Raw genomic sequence first — 25,699 nt, forward strand, 5'->3', positions numbered from 1 at the left:
AGTTGTAGAAAGGCAAATAACAGTGCATAGTTCCACACGGAAAAAATGCTTACACATATCGATGTGCGAAACTATTCAGCAACCATTTGCGTACGCCCACAAGACCAAAATTTTGTTTCGATACCTCGAGCTTACGGTAGTCTTAAGTTACCGGTACCGGTATAAAAAACATAAAAATGATTTCTTGAACGACATTTAGATCAGTTTTTGGAACAAATATGTTTATTCCAGAACACGAAGTTATTCCTGATATCGAGTTAAATATGGCGTTACTGATCGACCGAGAGAACAAACTGACGCAAGAATTTTCTGCGTTGAGTGATGTAAACTGCTCGCCTCAGCTCCTATGTTGGCAAGACTACATTGCGTAAATGTTGAATGACGAAGAGTGATAACTGTACGCGTGTGTGTATCTGTGAATTTGTGTACATACAAAAAAATGAGTGACAACGTGGTCGGAGAATCCGAGCTCCAAAACAGTGAAAAGGCATGAAATAAGGCAACGTTATTGTAATATCCGAAAACTATAGACTATACGATGTCAGCTGTAATTAGACACAGTAAATCCATAGCACGTGTACTGTTCAGGAATTTTGCAGCGGTTGGTAGGCCATGCTTTGTTGGCCCGCTAGCAGATATTTAGCACTCTTTCGAATACCCTATAACACAGCTTGCATATGTGATGTGAATGTTTCCTGCATCTTGTACTTCATATAATTTTAATGTGTAAAGGTGGAGTGCTGCTTCGCGCTTTCGTGACAGGGCTATGTTACATAGGTTAACGTGTTGTCTTCGTCGTGCTGCATGTAACTTGTGTATAGCTATTGAATTTTCTTTTCTTACGTTAGATCAGCGTTGTTAGGAGTAACCTAAAATCGTTCTGCGTAGGGCGAATAGTTCCAAAAGAGGTTAATATGTGTACGCCTCACTGCTCTCCAAGTGCTTGCAAATGTTACGTTCCTTTGTAATGGTGCCTTATTAGTTATTTCTGTTGTAATGTGAGTGTTGATGTCCATCGGCATCATTTGTTATCTATCGTAGCCCATTTCATGTTATTCATCTAGTACCTTAGTTCATTGCTTTGTTTCGTTTTCGTCATCATTCCCTGAATCTGACATTTCAACGTAAACTAGAACTTGTCGATATTCAGAAAGACGTTCAAGAATTTCCACAAAACATGCTAGTTATCTTACGCTATTCTTAACTTTACATCCCCCCATAGCTTAATGTTCATTATTCTGACGTTTTACCCTGAGGCACAATACACATACATTTTTATACAGTGCTTTCTGGCCTTGCATTCATGGGTTGTAGCAGGTTCTGTCAACAAATTAAAAAGCGCTGACATTTTAGGCAGTCACTATTTGTATTTTTGTATAGGCTAGTATTATTCATTTGCTGTTATGCCCTTGCAGAATATTATTTAGTACTAACATCAAATGGTAACTGTAATGTTGTATGGATGAATAATAAATAGGCTGACAGTTCATTGTAGTACTATTACTGCTTGTGTTACATACATGTTTTATAAACTTTGGATATTGCGTATTCCTTTCTAAATGCTTTAGTAAAAACTATGAAATATTCAGTTTATGAAATGTTTAATTGGGAAGTGTCTATGAAACCTAAAGTTACATGAGTGAGTGTGGGGGGTATAGGCTACATGCCATGACTTGTAAATTTTTCAGAATACATATTTGTTTTGAGATGGATCTTCTCACAAGTGATTATGTGAACTAGCATTATTAGTTTGCAACATGATTATAAAAAGTAGGGATAAAGCTACATGATTAGCTGCTTCTATCATTTAGTAGGTTTTTCATGCTCGTGGCTTGTAAAGAAATAAATATTGGCTCAAAACTTTAAAATAATTTTACATTTTATAAAATTTCTTTTGAGGAAGAAACATTTATAGTGAAAGTCTGTACCTGTAACTCAAAGATTTGTACTGTATGGGAATGGAAGGATTACGCACTGGATAGTAGAAGGAAGAACAGTTCAGAATATTGGTAAAGATACTTTCATACCTTCAAAACTGAATAGAAATACAGCAAGGAAAATCATAGTAATGAACAGAAACTGTAAAAAAAATTGGGAGGGGGTGGTGGTAAGACATATTCTAATGAATAAGTTAACAAGTAGTAAGCTTCATTTGTATTTGGAATATGGCTGTGTGCTGTAATTTACAAATGCATTCCTATGTACAAGTATTGTGGTCTTCCATCTGAAGACTTATTTAACACAGCTATACTTGCTTGTCTATCTTGTCCAAGGCTCTACATCTCCAAAGAACCATTTGAACCTGTTAAATGTTTTCATCCCTCGGTCTCGCTCTGCTATTGTTACACCCCACACTCCCTTCAGTACCAAATTGACAATTTGTTGATGCCTCTGAATGTGTCCTGTTAATTGATTCCTTGTTGTAGTCAAATAGTGTCATAAGTTTTTTTCCTCCTCCAGTTGATACAGTACCATCTTATTCGTTACACATTGTCATCAGTCCTCTGTGGCATAACATTTCCAAAGCTTCTATAATTTTTGGGCTGAAATGCTAATTGTCTAAGTTAAGAAACTTTAAAAAAAAAAAAAAACCTTCCCAAGATTTAAATTTATATCCAATTTTAACAAAATCCTCTTCTTCAGAAGTGCTTCCCACGCTGTGGCCAGTCTGCATTTTACACTTGCTCTGCTTTGGGCATCATCACTTGTTTTGGTGTCCTAATAAGATAAATATAATGTAATTCCTTCAGCATTGTCCAATTTAATTCGACTGCTACATTCTGTTACTTTTGATTTGCTGTTGTTGATGCTCATCTTATAACCTCTCTGGGAATACGTAAGTGTCAGATTCCACCTGTCTGCTTTGACCCCTACATCAATATGGCGGAATAGGCTATTCTAAGCATCTCCAATATGGTGCCTATGTCACTACAGACACACGGCAATAAACACGAAAATACGTATAAATAATTACAAAATCTACAGGAATCGGACACTTCTCTTGACCTATATAGGTCAACGGCCACTGACGATACCGAAACATCAACGCCTACAGCCAAAAACTATGGAAATTGCAGTAAGACATTTCCCTTGACCACACCTGACAGTACCAAAACACCTATACCTACATATAAAAATATGAAAATTGGAATCGGTCATTTCCCTTGACGTATATAGGTCAATTATTACTACTGATACAAAAAAACCAACACCTACAACTATGAAAAACAAAACCTAAACCACAACACCTCAGAAATTAAAAACTCAAACATCCCTATGTAAATTAAAACACATTCACTACACAATAAATACACGAAACATTAGAACTCGAGAAAAATAGACCCAAAAACATAATTTCTTACCAAATTTTGGCCGGCCATCCCAGAAACACACACACACAGGATGCCATCAATCACAACAAGACGACATCTACAAACACAAGCAATTGAAAACTCCGCGGCAGACAGGTGGAATCAGACGCTTCCGTTGACCCACCTCTTTTGACACAGTCTACTCCTATCATCTGGTCTTCCAAGTTTTTTGTTGTCTCTGACAGAATTACAATGTCATCGGCAAACCTCAAGATCTTTATTCGTTTTATCTGAACTTAAGTTCTTCCTTAGTTTATGTATGGTTTCCTTTACTGCTTGCTCATTGCACAGATTGACCATAATCAAGGGTGTGCTTCAACTTTGTCTTACTCTCTTCTCAATTATTGCTTTCCTTTCAAGTCTTTCAACTGTTATAAGTGCAGTATGATTTCTGTATAAGTTATAAATGACTTGTTGCAATCTACATTCATTAAGAACTCAGTTTAATTTAGATTTTTCCATTTATTTTCTTATCGGGCATACACTGAAATGTGATTTATAATAACCATAAAGTAACAACTTTCTATTTTTGATAAATTCCAAGGAATAACAATGCTATTATGCCAACATTATTATGGCACACACTTTACAAACACATACATCTACTGATAGTACTTTGTCATGTTCCCACATGACTGCCTTCTCAGTAGCATTTTCAGTTCAGGACTTTAAGTAATCTTGCTGGAAATTGAGTTTCACAACAAGATCTTGTTGTTCCTCTTGGTTTGTCACCCTCTGTTGAGTCTGATTATTGGTCCAGGGCTGACGGTTCAACTGGAATGCCTTCAGTCCATTTATCATTCTCATTCATCAGGTTTTAATCAATTAGTCTCAATATTGTTTATCTGGTCTACCACTGTAAGTCCAAAAGACTTCACTACATCTGGCCTTCATATTGAGATTCTGTCTTTTTCACTGGGTCAACTCTTAAAAACACGTGCCAAGTTACTGAGGTCCGCATGTATGAATGGTGTTCCTTTTTTTTTTGTGGGATGTTTATTGTTCTTGTCACTTCTAGCAATATCCCATACATTTTCAACAAATTTTGCTGCATCTGAGCAAGAAAATAGTTTACTTTAGTCACCTCCATAGCTATACCAGCAATTGTAAATTGCACTTTGGCTTGACAAAACCAGATGTCTGGCATCTCTGTGCAAATCAGTGGTAGGTTAATGCTAACCTTATCAGTTTCCAGCTGACATTCTAGATTGTTCCCTTCATTTACACTATTGTTGACATATTGTGTATTTTTCTAACACAGTGGGTGACAAGTTCGAGTTTAAAAATAAAAACACACTGAAAATTTTGATGCGAATTATATTGGAAATACTATTGTCTTGCCAGTGACATCAGAGTTACCAATTTGTTGCACACTATGTTCATATAGGTACTGCTTATGTTCATATTGATACTGCCTACAGGAAAATTAAAGAGACCTTTGGAGAAAAGAGAGCCGCTTGTATGAATATCAAGAGCTCAGGTGGAAACCCAGTTCTAAGCAAAGAAGGGAAAGCAGAAAGGTGGAAGGAGTATATAGAGGGTCTATACAAGGGCGATGTACTTGAGGACAATATTATGGAAATGGAAGAGGGTGTAGATGAAGATGAAATGCGAGATACGATACTGCGTAAAGAGTTTGACAGAGCACTGAAAGACCTGAGTCGAAACAAGGCCCCGGGAGTATGGAAGTGAAACATGGACAATAAATAGTTTGGACAAGAAGAGAATAGAAGCTTTCGAAATGTGGTGCTACAGAAGAATGCTGAAGATTAGATGGGTAGATCACATAACTAATGAGGAGGTATTGAATAGAATTGGGGAGGAGTTTGTGGCACAACTTGACAAGAAGAAGGGACCGGTTGGTAGGACATGTTTTGAGGCATCAAGGGATCACAAATTTAGCATTGGAGGGCAGCGTGGAGGGTAAAAATCGTAGAGGGAGACCAAGAGATGAATACAATAAGCAGATTCAGAAGGATGTTGGTTGTAGTAAGTACTGGGAGATGAAGAAGCTTGCACAGGATAGGGTAGCATGGAGAGCTGCATCAAACCAGTCTCAGGACTGAAGACGACAACAACAACAACAACATGTTCATCAAGAACTCAGTTTAACTTAGGTTTTTTTTATTTTGTTTTCTTATTGTGCACACACTGAAACGTGACTTACAATAACCATGGAGTAACAAACATTCTTTTTTTTTTGTCACATTCCAAGGAATAATAATCCTACTGTGCCCACATTATCACAGAACAAATAAAAATAGTATTTTGTTACATTCCTTCCCACAGACCCTTCTCTTCCTATTGTATCCCTGCTGTCTTAAAAATTTAAGTTTGTGTACATAATCTAATCAATATTGTCAGATTTCTGTAAATCTACAAATGCTATAGGCCTAGATGATGATCTGTCTTTCTTGAATGTGCCTTCTAAAATATGTAGTGTCAACATTTCTTTGAAATCCAAACTTATCTTCCCGGAGGTCAGCTTCTAGCATTTTTCCCATTCTTCTGTAAATAATTTCTCAGTATTTTGCATCCATGACTTACTAAACTGATAGATCAGTAATACTCTCACCTATCACCACCTGGTTTATTTGTAATGTGAATTACTACATTCTTCCCGAATCTTTGAGGGTATTTTACCTGTGTCATATCTTGCACACCAGGTGGAATGGTTTGTCATGGCTGTTTCCCCCAAAGATCTCAATAATTCTGAGGGAATGTCAACAACTCCAGGGGCATGGTTCTGACTTACTACATCTGTCAAATTCTTCTCGTGGTGTCATATCTCCCATCTCACCTTCATGTAATTCCTCTTCTTTTTCAATAATATTGTCTTCAGGTCCATTTCTCTACTTGTAAGCCTGTATATATTCATTCCACTTTTTGTAATTTGTTTAATTCTCTTTCACCATCTGAGCTCTTGATATTCAGACTGTTGATTCTCTTTAATTTTTCTATAGCTGGTATCGATCAGTCAGTGTCTTAGTTGTACGTGCTTCTACAGCCTTGCATTTCTCCTGTAGCCATTCATGCTTAGCCATTTTGTATTAGTCTCAATATGTAGACGTTTCTATTCCTTTTCACGTGCTTCATTTGCTGCATTTTTTTATAATTTTGCCTTCTCTCAATTGAAGTCAATATTTCTCGTGTTATTCAAGGATTTCTACTACGTCTCACCTCTTTTATCCAATTGATGCTATGGTACCTCTGCTATTTCATCTCTCTTTAAGTTAACCATTTGTCTCTTACTCTATTCCCTTCTAGTGCTACAGTCTAATATTAGTTAATGCTCCGTTCGAAACTCTCAATAACCTCTGATTCTTTCAACTCATCCAGGTCTCACCTCCTTAATTGTCTACCATTTTACAATTTCTTAACTTTTAATCTACAGTTCGTAATCAATAAATTATGGTCAGAATCCACATCTGCTCCTGGAAATGTCTTACGGTTTAAAATGTAGTTTCACAATCTCTGCTGTACCTTTGTATTATCAATCTGAAACTTCCCAGTTTGTCTTCCATGTATACAACATCCTTACATGATTCTTAAACCAAGTGTCAATACTGAATAAATTAGGCTCTGTGCAAAATTCTATAATGTGGGTTCCTCTTTATTCCTTCTTTTCTTCCATTTTCTGCTATTGAATTTCAGTCTTCCATCACAAATAAATTTTCCTCTCTCTCTTAACTACATGAATAATTCCGTTTAGCTCATTGTACACTGACAAGGGGAAGCCCCGACATTGGGATAACAGGTTTTTCCAGACTTTGTACACCTGTAGTAGGCCATTAAAACAACATAATGCACAAGTAGTAGTGTGCACGACTCTGGAATTTCTGAAAAAATTGCAACAGAATTTTTAATTGTCTATTTGTGGCTGCTTAGGTGTTGGACACTAGAGTTCATGGTGGTCAAGTGACCAGTGTTCAACCTTCTTAAGATGAACATCTATGAGGCAACAGTTCAACTCCCACTCAGACTTATTATTAATCTTTTCTTTATCACTGGTCATATTATTTAATTTATACGACATTTGAGAGGTAACGCAATGAAAAAAAAGTCTGTTTGCATTAAGTATCCATTTATGTTTTCCATGTCTGTATGACTAATACCATCCTGCAGCGTGTGATGTCGAGAACACATCCAACGAGTAATTGTACATTACTCTTAGGGTCTGGCACATTGTGATGTACTGTATTACTGATTGCGAATGACATCATTCACATTATTATGTATCGAGATTTGAGTTGGGCTTCCCAAGCATGTCCCTCATACTTGAAAATTTAATTGTTGTTATTGTGGTCTTCAGTCCAGAGACTGGTTTGATGCAGCTCTCCATGCTACTCTATCCTGTGCAAGCTTCATCATCTTCCAGTACCTACTGCAACCTACATCCTTCTGAATTTGCTTAGTGTATTCATCTCTTGGGCTCCCTCTTCCAGTTTTATTCTCCATGCTGCCCTCCTATACAAAATTTGTGATCCCTTGATGCCTCGGAACATGTCCTACCAACCGATCCCTTCTTCTAGTCAAGGTGTGCCACAAATTTCTCTTCTCCCTAATTCTATTCAATACCTCCTCATTAATTATGTGGTCTACCTATCTAATCTTCCGCATTCTTCTGTAGCACCACATTTCGAAAGCTTCTATTTTCTTCTTGTCCAAACTATTTATCGTCCATGTTTCACTTCCATACATGGCCACACTCCATACAAATACTTTCAGAAAAGACTTCCTGACACTTAAATTGATACTCGATGTTAACAAATTTCTCTTCAGAAACACTTTCCTTGCCATTGCCAGTCTACATTTTATATCCTCTCTACTTCGACCATCATCAGTTATTTGGCTCACCAAATAGCAAAACTCATTTACAACTTTAAGCGTCTCATTTCCTAATCTAATTCCTGCAGCATCACCCGATTTAATTCGACTACATTCCATTATCCTTGTTTTGCTTTTGTTGATGTTCATCTTATATCCTCCTTTCAAGACACTGCCCATTTCGTTCAGCTGCTCTTCCAGGTCCTTTGCTGTCTCTGACAGAATTACAATGACATCGGCGACCCTCAAAGTTTTTATTTCTTCTCCATGGATTTTAATTCCTACTCCGAATTTTTCTTTTGTTTCCTTTACTACTTGCTCAATATACAGGTTGAATAACATCAGTGATAGGCTACAACCCTGTCGCGCTCACTTCCCAACCACTTTTTCCCTTTCATGTCCCTCGACTCTTATAACTGCCATCTGGTTTCTGTACAAATTGTAAATAGCCTTTTGCTCTCTGTATTTGACCCCTGCCACCTTCAGAATTTGAAGGAGAGTATTCCAGTCAACATTGTCAAAAGCTTTCTCTAAGTCAACAAATGCTAGTAACGTAGGTTTGCCTCTCCTTAATCTATTTTCTAAGATAAGGCGTATGGTCAGCATAGCCTCACGTGTTCCAACATTTCTACAGAATCCAAACTGATCTTCCCCGAGGTCGGCATCTACCAGTTTTTCCATTCATCTGTAAAGAATTCGTGTTAGTATTTTGCAGCCATGGCTTATTAAACTGATAATTCAGTAATTTTCACATCTATCAACACTTGCTTTCTTTGGGTTTGGAATTATTATATTCTTCGTGAAGTCTGACGGTATTTCGCCTGTCTCATACATCTTGCTCACCAGATGGTAGAGGCTATCAGTAGTTCTAATGGAATGTTGTCTGCTCCCGGGGCCTTGTTTTGGCTTAGGTCTTTCAGTGCTCTGTCAAACTCTTCATGCAGTATCATATCTCCCATTTATTCTTCATCTACATCCTCTTCCATTTCCATTATAATGGCCTCAAGTACATTGCCCTTGTATGGACCCTCTATATACTCCTTCCACCTTTCTGCTTCCCCCTCTTTGCTTAGAACTGTTTTTCCATCTGAGCTCTTGATATTCATGCAAGTGGTTCTCTTTTCTCCAAAGATCACTTTAATTTTCCTGTAGGCAGTATCTATCTTACCCCTAGTGAGATATGCCTCTACATCCTCCAGCCATCCCTGCTTAGCCATTTTGCACTTCCTGTCGATCTCATTTTTGAGACGTTTGTATTCCTTTTTGCCTGCTTCATTTACTGCATTTTTATATTTTCTCCTTTCATCAATTAAATTCAACATATCTTCTGCTACCTAAGGATTTCTACTAGCCCTCGTCTTTTTACCTACTTGATCTTCTGCTGCCTTCACTATTTCATCTCTCAAAGCTACTCATTCTTCTTCTACTGTATTTCTTGCCCCCATTCTTGTCAGTCATTCCCTAATGCTCTGTCTGAAACACTCTACAACCTCTCGTTCTTTCAGTGTATCCAGGTCCCCTCTCCTTCAATTCCTACCTTTTTGCAGTTGCTTCAGTTTTAATCTGCAGTTCTTGACCAATAGATTGTGGTCAGGGTCCACATCTGCCCCTGTAAATGTCTTACAATTTAAAACCTGGTTCCTAAATCTCTTTCTTACCATAATAAAATCTATCTGAAACCTTCTAGTATCTCCAGGGTTCTTCCATGTATATAACCTTTCATGATTCCTGAACCAAGTGTTAGCTATGATTAAGTTATGCTCTGTGCAAAATTCTACCAGGCGGCTTTCTCTTTCATTTCTTAGCCCCAATCCACATTCACCTACTATGTTTCCTTCTCTTCCTTGTCCTACTGTCGAATTCCAGTCACCCATGACTATTAAATTTTCGTCTCCTTTCACTACCTGAACAATTTCTTTTATCTCATCATACATTTCATCAATTTCTTCATCATCTGTAGAGCTAGTTGGCATATAAACTTGTACTACTGTAGTAGGCGTGGGCTTCGTGTCTATCTTGGCCACAATAATGCTTTCACTATGCTGTTTGTAGTAGCTTACCCGCACTCCTATTTTTTTATTCATTATTAAACCTACTCCTGCATTACCCCTATTTAATGTTGTATTTATAATCCTGTATTCACCTGACCAGAAGTCTTGTTCCTCCTGCCACCGAACTTCACTAATTCCCACTATATCTATCTTTAACCTATCCATTTCCCTTTTTAAGTTATCTAACCTACCTGCCCAATTAAGGGTTCCGACACTCCACGCTCCGATACGTAGAATGCCAGTTTTCTTTCTCCTGATAACAACATCCTCCTGAGTAGTCCCCACACAGAGTTCCAAATGGGGGACTGTTTTACCTCCAGAATATGTTACCCAAGAGGACGCCATCATCATTTAACCATACAGTAAAGCTGCATGCCCTCAGGAAAAATTTTAGCTGTAGTTTCCCCTTGCTTTCAGCTGTTCACAGTACCAGCACAGAAAGGCCGTTTTGGTTAGTGTTACAAGGCCAGTTCAGTGAATCATCCAGACTGTTGCCCCTGCAACTGCTGAAAAGGCTGCTGCCCCTCTTCAGGAACCACACATTTGTCTGGCCTCTCAACAGATACCCCTACTTTGTGGTCGCACTTACGGTACGTCTATCTGTATCGCTGAGGCACCCAAGCCTCCCCACCAACAGCAAGTTTCGTGGAAGGGGGGGGGGGGGGATTTAATTACAAATAGTAAATAGCAAAATAACAAATGAAATTCACAACTACCTCAAGAAAATGCACCTGGGTTTTTTCATTACATTACCTCTCAAATGTCGTATAAATTAAATAATGTGATCAACGATGAAAACATATAGATTAAAAAATAAGTGTTAGCAGGATTTGAACTGTCACCTCGTCCACGACCCTCTTAGATAGCATGATCGCTTTCCCCGTAACCACAATGACTTCTTGTGGCTGGCACCTTCTCATAGATACATCAGTTACGTAATAGAAGGGTAAAACTTCTCTTGTGATTTTCTCAGAATTGCCTGAGTAGTGCACCTTACTACTTGCATATTATGTTGCTGTAATGGCCTACTAAAGTTGTAGAAAATCTGAAGTAAAACAGTCATCCCAATGTCGAGGCCTCCCCTTGTGAGATGACTGAAGATGTTCGACACCACCTAATATCATGATGGACCTCGTTTTGCCCGCCATAGTGCAGCAGCTCATGGACTCAACAAATTGGAAGTCCCCTGTAGAAATATTGAGCCTTGCTGCCTCTATAGCTGTCCATAATTGCTAAAGGGTTGAAGGATTTTGTACACAAACTGATCTGTGTTCGATGGGATTCGTTTTGGGTGATCTGGGTTGTCAAACCATTCACTTGAATTGTCCAGAATGTTCTCCAAACTAGTTGCGATCAATTGTTGCCTGGTGACACAGTGCTTTGTCATCCATAAAAATTCCAACATTGTTTGGGAACATGAAGTCCATGAATGGCCACATATTGTCTGCAAGTGGCTGAACATTCAGGAGGCCCAGTCGTTTCATTGTAAACGCAACCCCAACCATTATGGAGCTACCACCACCTTGCACAGTGCCTTGACATTTTGGGTCCATGGCTTCGTGGTGTCTGCACCACACTCAAACCCTACCATCAGTTCTTACCAACTGACTGGAACACATGACCAGGCAACAGTTTTCCAGTGTAGGATCCACCCAATATATGATCATGAGACCAGGAGAGGTGCTGAAAGCGATGTCATGCTGTTAGCAAAGGCACTCGTATCAGTTGTCACTCTGCGTTCAGATTCGGCCATGTTGTGTGGCCATAACCATTTTGGAAACATTTTCCCATGAATCACCTGATTACAAATGACAGCTCTGCCAATCCACTACCCTTTTAAACCTTGTGTATGTGATAGTATCCCCATCTGTATGTGTGCATATCTCTATCCCATGACCGAGCGAGGTGGCGCAGTGGTTAGACACTGGACTCGCATTCGGGAGGACGACGGTTCAATCCCGCGTCCGGCCATCCTGATTTAGGTTTTCCGTGATTTCCCTAAATCGCTCCAGGCAAATGCCGGGATGGTTCCTTTCAAAGGGCACGGCCGACTTCCTTCCCTATCCTTCCCTAATCCGATGAGACCGATGACCTCGCTGTCTGGTCTCCTTCCCCAAACCAACCAATCTATCCCATGACTTTTGCCACCTCAGTATACATTCTTTTGATTCCTACTGTGGTTGGTGCTGACTTTGTGTCTGTTTTGGCTACAATAGTATGTTCATTATGCTGTCCATAGTAATTTGCCTGCATTCCTATTTTCTTATTCGTTATTAGACACGTCGCTAACCGTGGGTCCAATGCAGGACATATTTTTGAAATTACTAAAAAATCTTAACTGAAACATAAAACCTTTTTTGTTCAGTTTTATTTTTCATTAGACATAATAACTGCCTAAGTTAGCAAATTAAAATTTTTGATCCTATAACCTTTTAACCAGTTTAGATGTGCATCTTATGTTTAGAAACTGAGTTCATGTCTAGCAGCGTGATATGAAAATTTAGCCTCTTTAGCAGCACAGTCCAGATCACTGTTATTCCCACCTTCGGCTTTAAGAAAACTTCTTATGTTTCAGTAGCATTAATAGCACTAGTTTTTTCATGTGGTCTTTAATATAACCCTTTCCCTTATGTTCGAAAGAAAATTCTACAGGACAATAGTGTATGATAAACACGTTCGTTGCTATCGCCATTACACAAGTTGACATTTGTATTTCTGTTGCGGGTTAACATTAATTGCACACTTTCTTTTGCCCATTGCAAAACAATGAGACAAAAAACGAACAGAGATAAAATGATCAAAGATGTGTAGACGAGTTCCTTTTGTCATCAAATCACTAAGTGACGTATTGCAGTGGAGCTAGTAGCCATGCCTCCCTTTCATCGTCAGTGCTTTCTCCTAGGTCAGCTGAGAGAGAATGTTTAAAAATGCAATATTGAACGGATAGGTCAAAAATTTTGAAAAATCCTCACCAGTCATAAAATTCTCAAACCCCAGACATTTTTGCAACTTTGGACAGCATTAAAAAACCAGGAGTGTTTGGACTAATCCCAGACATATGGTAAACCTAACATGCTCCTGAATTACACATATTTTATTTTTTATTTATAACTGTATTCACCTGACCAAAAGTTCTTTTCTTCGTACCACCAAAGTTCACTATTTCCCTCTACTAACTTCACCCTATCCATCTCCATTTTTAAATTCTGTAAGAACCCTACCGGTTTAAGCCGTGTGACTTTCCATGGTTCTGGTGATGGTATCCTCCTGAGTAGTTCCCACCCAGTGACTGAATGGGGAACTATTTTATCCAAAAGGATGGGAGCATCATTGAACCAACAGAAACGCTGTATGCCCTCCAGAAGAAATATTGACCCTTAGTTTCCCCCTTCGTTTTCAGCTGTTCACAGTGGTAGCAGAGCAAGGCCTTGTTGGCTAATGTTACAAGGCCAGATCAGTTAGTCATTCAGAGTCTTTACAGAGCAACTATTGAAAAGGCTGCTTGACCCTTTTCAGGAACTACATTTGCTCATGGCCTCTCCAAAGATACTCCTCAAATGTGGTTTCACCTATGGGACAGATATCTGTATTGTTGAGACATTCAAGCCACTACACTTCAACAATGTTTGTTGGGTGGAAGGGGGGGAGGGGTGTGTCTGTCAGTCGTTTAATGTACTGGTCAAGTGATTAAATATTTTGATATCAGATACCAAAAATCTTATGTATGGAGAGGTAGGTGGTAAAAATATAGTTGTTGTTGTTGTTGTTGTTGTTGTGGTCTTCAGTCCTGAGACTGGTTTGATGCAGCTCTCCATGCTACTCTATCCTGTGCAAGCTTCTTCATCTCCCAGTACTTACTGCAACCTACATCCTTCTGAATCTGCTTAGTGTATTCATCTCTTGGTCTCCATCTACGATTTTTACCCTCCATGATGTCCTCCAATGCTAAATTTGTGATCCCTTGATGCCTCAAAACATGTCCTACCAACCGGTCCCTTCTTTTTCTCAAGTTGTGCCACAAACTCCTCTTCTCCCCAATTCTATTCAATACCTCCTCATTAGTTATGTGATCTACCCATCCAGTCTTCAGCATTCTTCTATAGCACCACATTTCGAAAGCTTCTATTCTCTTCTTGTCCAAACTATTTATCGTCCAAGTTCCACTTCCATACATGGCTACACTCCATACAAATACTTTCAGAAATGACTTCCAGACACTTAAATCTATACTCAATGTTAACAAATTTCTCTTCTTCAGAAACGATTTCCTTGCCATTGCCATTCTACATTTTATATCCTCTCTACTTCGACCATCATCAGTTATTTTTCTTCCTAAATAGCAAAACTCCTTTACTACTTTAAGTGTCTTATTTCCTAATCTAATTCCCTCAGCATCACCCACTTTTAATTTGACTACATTCCATTATCCTCATTTATATATATATATATATATATATATATATATATATATATATATATATATATATATATATATATATATATATACAAAGATGATGTGACTTACCGAACGAAAGCGCTGGCAGGTCGATAGACACACAAACGCACACACAAAATTCAAGCTTTCGCAACAAACTGTTGCCTCATCAGGAAAGAGGGAAGGAGAGGGAAAGACGAAAGGATGTGGGTTTTAAGGGAGAGGGTAAGGAGTCATTCCAATCCCGGGGGCGGAAAGACTTACCTTAGGGGGAAAAAAGGACGGGTATACACTCGCGCACACACATGTCCATCCACACATATACAGACACAAGCAGACATCTCTGTCTGTATATGTGTGGATGGACATGTGTGTGTGCGAGTGTATACCCGTTCTTTTTTCCCCCTAAGGTAAGTCTTTCCGCTCCCGGGATTGGAATGACTCCTTACCCTCTCCCTTAAAACCCACATCCTTTCGTATTTCCCTCTCCTTCCCTCTTTCCTGATGAGGCAACAGTTTGTTGCGAAAGCTTGAATTTTGTGTGTGTGTTTGTTACTCTTTGTCTTTAAATGTGTCTGCTTGTGTCTGTATATGTGTGGATGGATATGTGTGTGTGTGTGCGAGTGTATACCCGTCCCTTTTTCCCCCTAAGGTAAGTCTTTCCGCTCCCGGGATTGGAATGACTCCTTACCCTCTCCCTTAAAACCCACATCCTTCCGTCTTTCCCTCGCCTTCCCCTCTTTCCTGATGAGGCAACAGTTTGTTGTGAAAGCTTGAATTTTGTGTGTATGTTTGTGTTTGTTTGTGTGTCTGTCGACCTGCCAGCACTTTCATTTGGTAAGTCACATCATCTTTGTTTTTGGATATATTTTTCCTACGTGGAATGTTTCCCTCTATTATAACCATATATATATATATATATATATATATATATATATATAATAGAGGGAAACATTCAACGTGGGAAAAATATATCTAAAAACAAAGATGATGTGACATACCGAACGAAAGCGCTGGCAGGTCGATAGACACACAAACAAACAAACACACACACAAAATTCAAGCTTTCGCAACAAACTGTTGCCTCATCAGGAAAGAGGGGAAGGAGAGGGAAAGACGAAAGGATGTGGGTTTTAAGGGAGAGGGTAAGGAGTCATTCCAATCCCGGGAGCGGAAAGACTTACCTTAGGGGGAAAAAAGGACGGGTATACACTCGCACACACACACACACATATCCATCCACACATATACAGACACAAGCAGACATATTTAAAGACAAAGAGTTTGGGCAAAGATGTCAGTCGAGGCGGAAGTGAAGAGGCAAAGATGATGTTGAATGACAGGTGAGGTATGAGTGGCGGCAACTTGAAATTAGCGGAGATTGAGGCCTGGTGGGTAACGGGAAGAGAGGATATATTGAAGAGCAAGTTCCCATCTCTGGAGTTCGGATAGGTTGGTGTTGGTGGGAAGTATCCAGATAACCCGGACGGTGTAACACTGTGCCAAGATGTGCTGGCCGTGCACCAAGGCATGTTTAGCCACAGGGTGAGCCTCATTACCAACAAACACTGTCTGCCTGTGTCCATTCATGCGAATGGACAGTTTGTTGCTGGTCATTCCCACATAGAATGCATCACAGTGTAGGCAGGTCAGTTGGTAAATCACGTGGGTGCTTTCACATGTGGCTCTGCCTTTGATCGTGTACACCTTCCGGGTTACAGGACTGGAGTAGGTGGTGGTGGGAGGGTGCATGGGACAGGTTTTACACCGGGGGCGGTTACAAGGATAGGAGCCAGAGGGTAGGGAAGGTGGTTTGGGGATTTCATAGGGATGAACTAACAGGTTACGAAGGTTAGGTGGATGGCGGAAAGACACTCTTGGTGGAGTGGGGAGGATTTCATGAAGGATGGATCTCATTTCAGGGCAGGATATGTGTGTGTGTGCGAGTGTATACCCGTCCCTTTTTCCCCCTAAGGTAAGTCTTTCCGCTCCCGGGATTGGAATGACTTCTTACCCTCTCCCTTAAAACCCACATCCTTTCGTCTTTCCCTCTCCTTCACCTCTTTCCTGATGAGGCAACAGTTTGTTGTGAAAGCTTGAATTTTGTGTGTGTGTTTGTTTGTGTGTCTATCGACCTGCCGGCGCTTTCGTTTGGTAAGTCACATAATCTTTTTTATATATATATATATATATATATACACTTACTTATCGCGAATGGACCCAGAAGGATCACGCAAACCTTTCTGACGTCGTTTCTTCCATACTTCTTTCATTCGTTCTCCATGTTTTCTTTTTCTTTCTTCTGTCCATTTTGTTCCTGGTCTCTTTAGTGCTTCCTTCTCCGACAATACATTCCACTTTTCCACCTTATTTCTAAAAGTTTTTCTATCTTTGACATCTTTAAGTTCAATATTTGCTTTTTGTAAATCTAATTTTACTTGGCTAATCCATGGTGTTGTTGATTTGACTTTTTCTATGTAAGTGAGAATTCTGTTGGTGAGTCGTGTGGGGGGAAGTCTAGTGACATGTCCATAAAATTTTAATCTTCGTCTTCTTATGTCTGCTGCCAGGTTTGATATAGTTTCTGTGGTTCTTCTTGATTGTATCCGGTATCCTTCTTCTGTTAATTTTGGACCTAAAATCTTTCTCATAATTTTTCGTTCTTCTTTTAGTATTTTTTCTAAATCACATTTTATGTGGAGTGTGAGCGTTTCACTAGCATATAGTGCTGCTGGCTTAATTACTGCGCAGTAGTGTCTGATTTTTGTGTTCGAGGAGATGCATTTTTTATTGTATATTTCATGTGTCATACCATATGCTCTCTTCATTTTCTGTTGTCTGATCTTCTGTGCAACTTTCTCTCCTCCGGTTGGCTCCAAAATTTCACCTAGGTATTTAAAATGTTTTACTCTATTTATTTTTCCATATTTTGTGTTCAAACTGTGTATATGGAATTTCGTACAGAAAAATTCTGTCTTTTGAAACGAAATTTGTAAACCTACTTTATCCGCGCATTCCTTAAGGATCTCTCTTTGTTTGGTGGCGATTTCTTCATCATCTGCAAGTATGGCCAAGTCGTCCGCGAATGCTAAACAAGATATCTCCACGTTGTCTTTGGTTCTACCAAGATGGATTGGTTTCCAGTAGGATTGATTTTTTAATTCTTTTTCCCATTCCTTAATGACTTTATCCAGGACTATATTAAACAAAAGTGGAGATAGCCCGTCACCTTGACGTACTCCAGTTTTTATGAGAAAAGGTTCAGAGATTTCTCCCCTGAATTTAACTTTAGATACAGTGTCTGTCAGTGATTCTTTGATAAGCCTTAGTGTTTTGGAGTCAAGTCCAAGTTCCTCTAAAATGTTAAACAAAGATTGCCGGTCAATTGAGTCATAGGCTTTCTTAAAATTTACAAATGTACAAATTATGGGGGCATTTCTAATTGCTTTGTGTTTTAATATTGTCTTTAAATTAAATATTTGTTCTATGCATGAGCGACCGGGGCGGAAGCCTGCTTGATAATCACCAATTTGGCATTCCAGCTGCTCTTGTGTTCTTTTCAGCAGGCATGTTGAGAGAATTTTGTAGGTGACTTGTAAAAGTGAGATTCCCCTGTAGTTATTGACATTTGTTCTGTCTCCTTTTTTATGTAACGGGTGAATAAGGGCACATTTCCACTCCTCTGGTAATTTTTCTGTTTCCCATATTTTTGTTATTATTTTTGTGAGCTCTTGCAACGTCTTTGGTCCTAGGTTTTTTAATAGCTCTGCAACAATGCCATCTTCGCCAGATGTTCTATTATTTTTTAAGTTTTTAATGTGACATTTGATTTCTTCCTGTGTTGGTGGTAATGAATCCGGTTGAGCGTTGGCACAGATTTCTTTGGGAAACCTTAAACTAGGTTCTGGGCAATTTAGTAGGTTAGAAAAATATTGAGCCAATACTTGACAGTTTTCCTGGTTTGTTAGGGCTAATTTACCATCTGGTTTTCTGAAACATAAATTTTGAGGGATATATCCTCGTATTTTATCTGCGAAAGTTCTGTAGAAGTCTCTTGTATTATAGTTTTGGAAATTTTCTTCTATGGCATCCAGTTGTGCCTTTGTGTACTTCCTTTTTGCTTGCCTAATAGATTTTGAAACCTGTTTTCTAACCTCGTTAAATAAATGTAGACTTTCTTGTGATTTTTTACTGTTATATTCTTGAAATGCCTTTTTTCTCCTTTCCAATGCATTTTCACAGTCTGAATCCCACCAAGGGTGTTTGAATATCTTTTTCAAGGGAATAGTTTCCTTAGCTATTCGCGTGATTTTAGAATGAAATTCTTCCCATGTGTTTGCCTTTTCCTTCTCCCATTCTTCTTTTACTTTAGATTCTTTAATCTTCTTGGTGTCATATTTCTGTATTTCTGTTTTCTTCTGATGACTTCTTCATGCTGTAAACTTGATTTTAATTCTAGTTAGGTAATGGTCTGAATCAATGTTTGCTCCTCTGCGTACTTGGACGTCGTAAATTTCTTTTTGTACTGGGTATGAAATCGCCACATGATCTATTTGAAACTCGCCAATTTGTTGTATAGGAGATCTCCATGTCTTTTGTTTTCTTGGACATTTTCTTAGAGATGTTGACATTATCTTCAGGTTATTCTGCTTACATAGTTCGACGAGCCTTGTACCATTTTTATTGGTAAATTTATGTGCAGGATATTTGCCTACGGTTTTTTGGTGGATTTTCTCTCTACCAATTTGGGCATTAAAATCGCCGAGTAGAACTTTTGTATCATCTTTTGGAATCTTGGCCATTATATTCTCCAAATTTTCCCAGAACTTTTCTGTTTCTATGGGGTTTTTCTTGTTGTCTCCGTTTGTGGGAGCATGAACATTAACCATTGTGTATGTTTTGTTGGCACATTGTAAGCGCATCGTCATTATCCTATTATTTACGGGAGTAACTTCCTTGATGGAGCTGAGCACGCTCTTGTGTATGATAAACACCATCCCGAGATGGGGGGCTCCTCTTCCGATTCGTTTATCCGTCTTGCTCTTAAAGATGCGATAGTTGCCATAATCTGATGTTTCTTCATCGGTAAAACGTGTCTCCTGTAAAGCTAGTATTACTATCTTTTGCTTTTCAAGTTCTGTTGTAAGGTTTAGAAGTTTTCCTGGTTGGATTAATGTATTTATGTTAAAGGTTCCAATGTATGTAGGTGTTTTAAGTGGAAGTTTGCCAGAGAGCTCCGACTTTCTCTGATGTAATCGTGTAAGTCCAGGTTCCCCAGAATCCGAATTCCTGGTTGCCATCTGTTGATGGATGGATTGGTTACCACCTGGGGTAATGTTGTTATTACTTGCACGAGTCATGCTTGCTTGTAATCAAGTTGGTCCAGTGTTTCCACTGGGTGTTTAGAACCAGGGATTGTTAGTTCCTGGAGCATTATGACCAGCCGCACATTGTGTGAACAGACGCTGACCAGGATGCCGATGGTTCCCACTTCAGACGCGTCCTGGATTTGGGTGTTGACGGTGCTTATTGTAATGGCGGCACTTACTCGCCATGACACAGCAACGTCTTCGGGTTCTGTGGTTTTTGAATGAGTGTGACCCTTGCCAAAAGTCACACTCCCACACCCTCGTGATGCTGCCACCTCGGTCCGGGACTGCTTATTTGGGTTTCCCCTTATTCGCAGCTGTCCACCATATCTGATGGATCGTTCGCTATCCGCCACCTGCGACCCGCCCTGTACCTGAGGCTCGGAGATATATATATTAGGGAATCTAAAAAGAACAAATATGTGTAATAGGAAGACCTTTTATTCATTGTCAGAAGAGTAATCTTGGGACACTGGCAATAACCAAGTATTTGCTGGTATACCATACCTTGGTTTTTCTAATGTGCTTACATTTATTAAATTGTATTTGGCAGCTATTTTATGTTGTCATATAAATATGAACTTGGTAGATATTGGGGGTAGTATTGACAGTTACTGAATTACAAAGATATCGAACAGATACTACTACAATTACAGTATTACATTTTGTTGTTGTATTTTTTTCTCATTATACAGTACAGTACTATTAGAATTTGAATGAAGTGGGGGAGTAGTACAGTAAATCCCAGTCATTTGCTAATCTACTCATGAGGAAGGGGGGGGTGGGGGGGGGACATTTATTTGAGATAAGATTTGTGTGTGTGTGTGTGAATCAATGTTGCCATCGGAAGAGGATTTTCTTCCATTTTTGTGAATGAAAACTTATTAGCAGTGATTGGAGGCTTAAAAGTGTTATTCCATGCCGCAGTGCTTCATCACTTTAATATTTCACTGCATTTGCTGTTTCAAATCTGTTGCGGAACCAGCCACTCCCATCACTTAGCATTAGAGATTAGTGTTGCATCTTTCAGCACAAGAAGTGTTGTAAGATAAATTCACAGTATAGATTGATGTGTAATGTGACACGAATTTATATGACCTGCCAAAAGTTTAATTTTGTTGGAAGTCATCAAGCTCTCATCTCCCCTCATCCCCCATGTCCAGCCTGAATCTGTGCAGACAATCCACAAAGCTCATATCTTGTGGATGAGCTGTAGTGGCTTTAAGTATGTGTGTATCATGAATTTGGTTTGATGAACCTTATGTCAGCACTCGAGTATGAATTGCTGAATACTAGTGTAGATTTACTTATTCACTTCTGTTTCTTTAAGAGATGAAATATTGATTCACCAGATACACACATGAATGGGCTCTTTTTCTTGCACACATTTAGTTAGTGTTGACTGTTAACTGAGCCCCATTAGCAAGTTTGTAAGTGCCAAGAGAGGGTAGGTCTAACTATAGTCATTAATGGTTCCATTGCTTTCCTTTGGTGCCAAACACATTTAAAATGTGTATAATCCCTTCTTTTTGTTCATCTTTTGTAGCCAGTCATTGCCCATGTCAGGCACAATTATCTCAGAAGTCCACTTGTTACTTTCATTTCAAACTTAAGGTTGTCATGTAGTTCTCTTCCCATAACACGTAATTTCTAGGCAGCTTAATTTGTACTTAATGCCTGTGAGTACTCATGATTGAAAAGATAATTTTATTACTGTAGTAGCTGTATACAAACATTTCTCAATCTAGTAGGTTTTGGGCAGCTAGAAATGGGTCCTGCAACAAGATAGTGTGGCATATCTGTGAACCAAAAACTTAGTTGAAGGTACTGTAATGGTTAATACTATCTGCCTTCCCTGTATCAGTATCAGGGGATCTTTGAACACATTTTATATGTATGTTCTATGTCTTAGGCATTTATCTTTCTTTTATGTCTACATGTATTGTCGTGGTTTGAGATATGTTTGCTTAGTACAGTGTTCTAAAGTTGCCACAGAAATGTTCATTGTAAATGAATGTGTATACACGCATCTTTATGTTGGAACGGTGTGTGCTCAATTGTCAAATTAAATGTGGAGTACCAGATCTGTTTTTCATAATCTGTTCATTGTTTCCTGCATCATGCTTTATAGTGGAGGGTGCTTTAGTTAGCTTTTGGACTGCAAAAATATTTCATTATAGTTATCATATACATCATTCTGACAAAAATTGCTGCTTATTGTTCTTAAGTCTTTTTAGGAATAGGTCATAAGTTTCTCACTGGAAATTGTAAAACAAAAAAAAGTGCTGTTTCTGAAAAACCATGTTATTTCTTGAAATCATTAGTTTCCTACTGGGCCATTTTATGTTTTGAAAGACACGACATGTAGAAAAGCAGTGCCACCTCCCATAACTGTGAAAAACAACAAATGTAACTGAAAGCTGGGAAAAGAATTGAGTAAGTTTCTCTGTCTCTCCAAAGATAGATAATACTGAATGCAAATCTCATGGAGACTTCAGAAAGATGCAAGTTGCATGCAGGCGCAGTACATTGCTAGAGATACTGAAGGAAAGGAGTTGGACTCAGAAATGAAAAAGTCATGGGTAGCTCTGGGGTGTCACAGGAAGCTTCTGTGTCAAGACATGCAGATGTCACAAAAAATGGAACCACTTCATCTAGTATATGATGATACGTGAAAACAAGAAAGGAAGAGAAAAAATTAATAAAACTTCACCATGAGAAATAATTTTAAAAACATTCTAGAAATATGAGGAAGACACAAAAGTACTACAGAAGCCAAGAAATTCAGAAATTCCAGTGTCCAAAACAAAACAAAAAGAATGACAAATACTCTGAAGCAGTACATAGTTGGAATTCATGGCTGGAAAGTGAAGAGAAAAGTTGAAAGGCAGGCTCATAATGAGTTATTGTAAGTTCTTACATAATGAATGATGACACAGAAAATTCTTATATGTATATGGCAAACAACATAAGCTTTCAGTAATGAATTTTATTCCTTAGATATTTTTTAAACTTGGTAGTAAGATTCCCCGATCTATTTGAATACTGTTGTGTGTTTTCTTGAGATTTTTACAGATAGCAGTATATTTGTTGGTACTGTTCTCTCTTCTGACATTTATTAGTTCGTTGTCTTTTTTGTTTTATACACAATGGACACAATACAAACTTTTAAAATAGGCCTGGTCTTGTTTTACCATTATTTGAAAAGGCATATTGTTTTAGAATTGTCAATGCCTGTATGCTGATTTATGGCACTCTGTAAATGACTAACAGCAATCATATAAGTACTGGAGGATGTGTTATTTTCACGAATCTCTGCCAAACACACACACACACACACTCTCTCTCTCTCTCTCTCTCTTAGACACACACACACACACACACACACACACACACACACACACACTCTCTCTCTCTCTCTTAGACACACACACACACACACACACACACACACACGCACACACTTTTGGAACCATTGAATGAGGTGGCACAATTGGAAATAAATGCTAAATTTATATTTATGAATTTGTCTATTCTTATCCACCTGAGATCAACAACAGGAAGCTTTAGTCTTACTTGACATTCGGAAATGCATCTTTTGCAGCTTGTGTGTGGTAGTCAGAAGCTTAAGTGTTGTTGTAGTCTTCAATCCAGAGACAGGTTTGATACAATCATCCACTCTAGTCTATACTGTAGCAGTCTCTTTATCCATGTGTGACTGGTCCAACCTACTTCCATTAGCACTGCTTACTATAGTTAAGCACTGGTCTCCCTCTGCAGTTTTTACACCTGTCATTCCTTCCTCCTCATCTGCACAACCCCCCCCCCCCTGCCCCTCTCCCACCTCCAATTCCATTACCTAACTGATGATCTCTTGAGGCCTCAGAATGTGTCACATTGACTGATCCCTTCTTTCAGTCAAGTTGTGGCATAAATTTATTTTTTCCCGAATTTGATTTAGTAGCTTGTCATTGATTATCCTATCTGTGGAGCTTCCCACATCATAAAGCACTCATTAATGAAATTTCCAACTTGGAATAAATGCAAATTAATGTTCTAAATGTTTGTATTTTATTTACTCTAATCATATTAGGCCATCAGGCCCTCTCAAGCATCAGACCAAAGTACTCATGCCGGCCGCTGGTGGCCGAGCGGTTCTGGCGCTACAGTCTGGAACCGCGCGACCGCTACGGTCGCAGGTTCGAATCCTGCCTCGGGCATGGATGTGTGTGTTGTCCTTAGGTTAGTTAGGTTTAAGTAGTTCTAAGTTCTAGGGGACTTATAACCACAGCAGTTGAGTCCCATAGTGCTCAGAGCCATTTGAACCAACCAAAGTACTCATAAAGGATTTCTGTTCATACATGAATGAGGCATATTGCAAAAACAGTGATGAATGTTTGGAAATTTGCCAAAGTAAACTTGGGAAGTCAGATATCTAGCATTGAACCATTTAGTGTGTTGGCACTGTGACATGTCAGACATTTTGTGGACATGGCAATGACCATATACCTTTCATGAAATATTAACACAACATGGAGCACTGACAGATATGTCTGGTCTCTGATTCTGAATTCCTGTGTTACAGTTAATTTTAAATGAGTCCTGTTATTGTTTGTGTGAGCACAGAAATGATGTGTACATTGGTAAAACTGTCTTTTTTGGTCATCAGTGGTCTGATTTCTAAGCTATAATTTATTCTTCAGTTGATTAAACAAAATCATGGTTACTGTATTGTTTTGGTATAGTTTTTGTGACACACTGTAGGCTGAACTGCAGGTATGATGATCAAATCACCTACTGGTATCAAATCAGTCTTAGCTCTTAATATTTAACGACATTTTCACAGCAGTCACAATCATAAAGAAACTGCAAATGTGGAAGGTTTGCCCTTCCTTCAGCATATCTTAGCACTATAGTGCAGCAGGTAGCATCCTATCAAGTTGGAAATGACCACATCTTAAACAGTAAAAGAGTAACTACCTCAACTGAGCAAGTACAACACACATTAACTGTCCCCTAAGAATATCTTGCTACTCCTAACCAGTGAATGCACTATATTGTGTGTCTTATTTTAATGCACAGTTATAGTATGCCAATTATTTGTGCAAGCATATTTCTGTCTGTCTTCATTTGTTATCTTAATCCAATCTTATTATTGAAAAGAACTGTCACATTGGTTTAAAAAAATTAAAAATTGCTGCCAACTATATGTTATGTTTTTGTGTAGTAGTAGTAGTAGTAGTAGTAGTAGTAGTAGGTATTCTGCCTTAAGGCAGGTCTTATCATGGGTTAAGCCTCTTCCACTTGTGTCTGTCCATAGCCAGTCTTTTCATTTCTGAATATTTGCCTCCTTGGATATTGTGCAGCATTTGATATCTTCTTTTTCTTCTTCTCCTTTTTCTCTTCACCATTCCTTCTATTCCTTCCTTCAATAAACAGTCCCTCCTCAAACAATGTCCAATCCAGTCCTGTTTTGCCTTTCTAATGACTTTCAGCATGTTTCTTTCTTCTCCATCTCTTCTTAATACTCCTTCATACCTTTCTCGATCTTCCCCTTTCACTTTTTCCATTCCCCTCCATATCCACATCTCTAATGCCTCCAATCTTCTTTCATCTTCCTTCCTCAGTTTCCAGGTCTCCACACCA

The 25,699-nt window shown here is 38.8% G+C and overlaps 1 protein-coding gene across 5 annotated transcripts in view; it reads left to right on the forward strand.

Moving 5' to 3' along the window:
- The first annotated feature begins 335 nt into the window (after positions 1 to 335).
- LOC126259333 (threonine--tRNA ligase 1, cytoplasmic) overlaps positions 336 to 25,699 on the forward strand; it is a 177,152-nt gene continuing 151,788 nt past the window's right edge. Inside the window, exon 1 of one of the 5 annotated variants that reach the window (XM_049956036.1) lies at positions 336 to 487. In XM_049956036.1, the coding sequence (XP_049811993.1) occupies positions 440 to 487 (48 nt within the window). In that variant the 5' untranslated portion in view covers positions 336 to 439. Of the gene's footprint in view, positions 602 to 25,699 lie in introns of all 5 variants that reach the window. The other 4 variants (XM_049956032.1, XM_049956035.1, XM_049956033.1 and 1 more) reach the window with 4 other exon arrangements.

Source organism: Schistocerca nitens, chromosome 5 (assembly GCF_023898315.1).
Source record: "Schistocerca nitens isolate TAMUIC-IGC-003100 chromosome 5, iqSchNite1.1, whole genome shotgun sequence".
In the NCBI taxonomy this organism is placed as follows: domain Eukaryota; kingdom Metazoa; phylum Arthropoda; class Insecta; order Orthoptera; family Acrididae; genus Schistocerca; species Schistocerca nitens.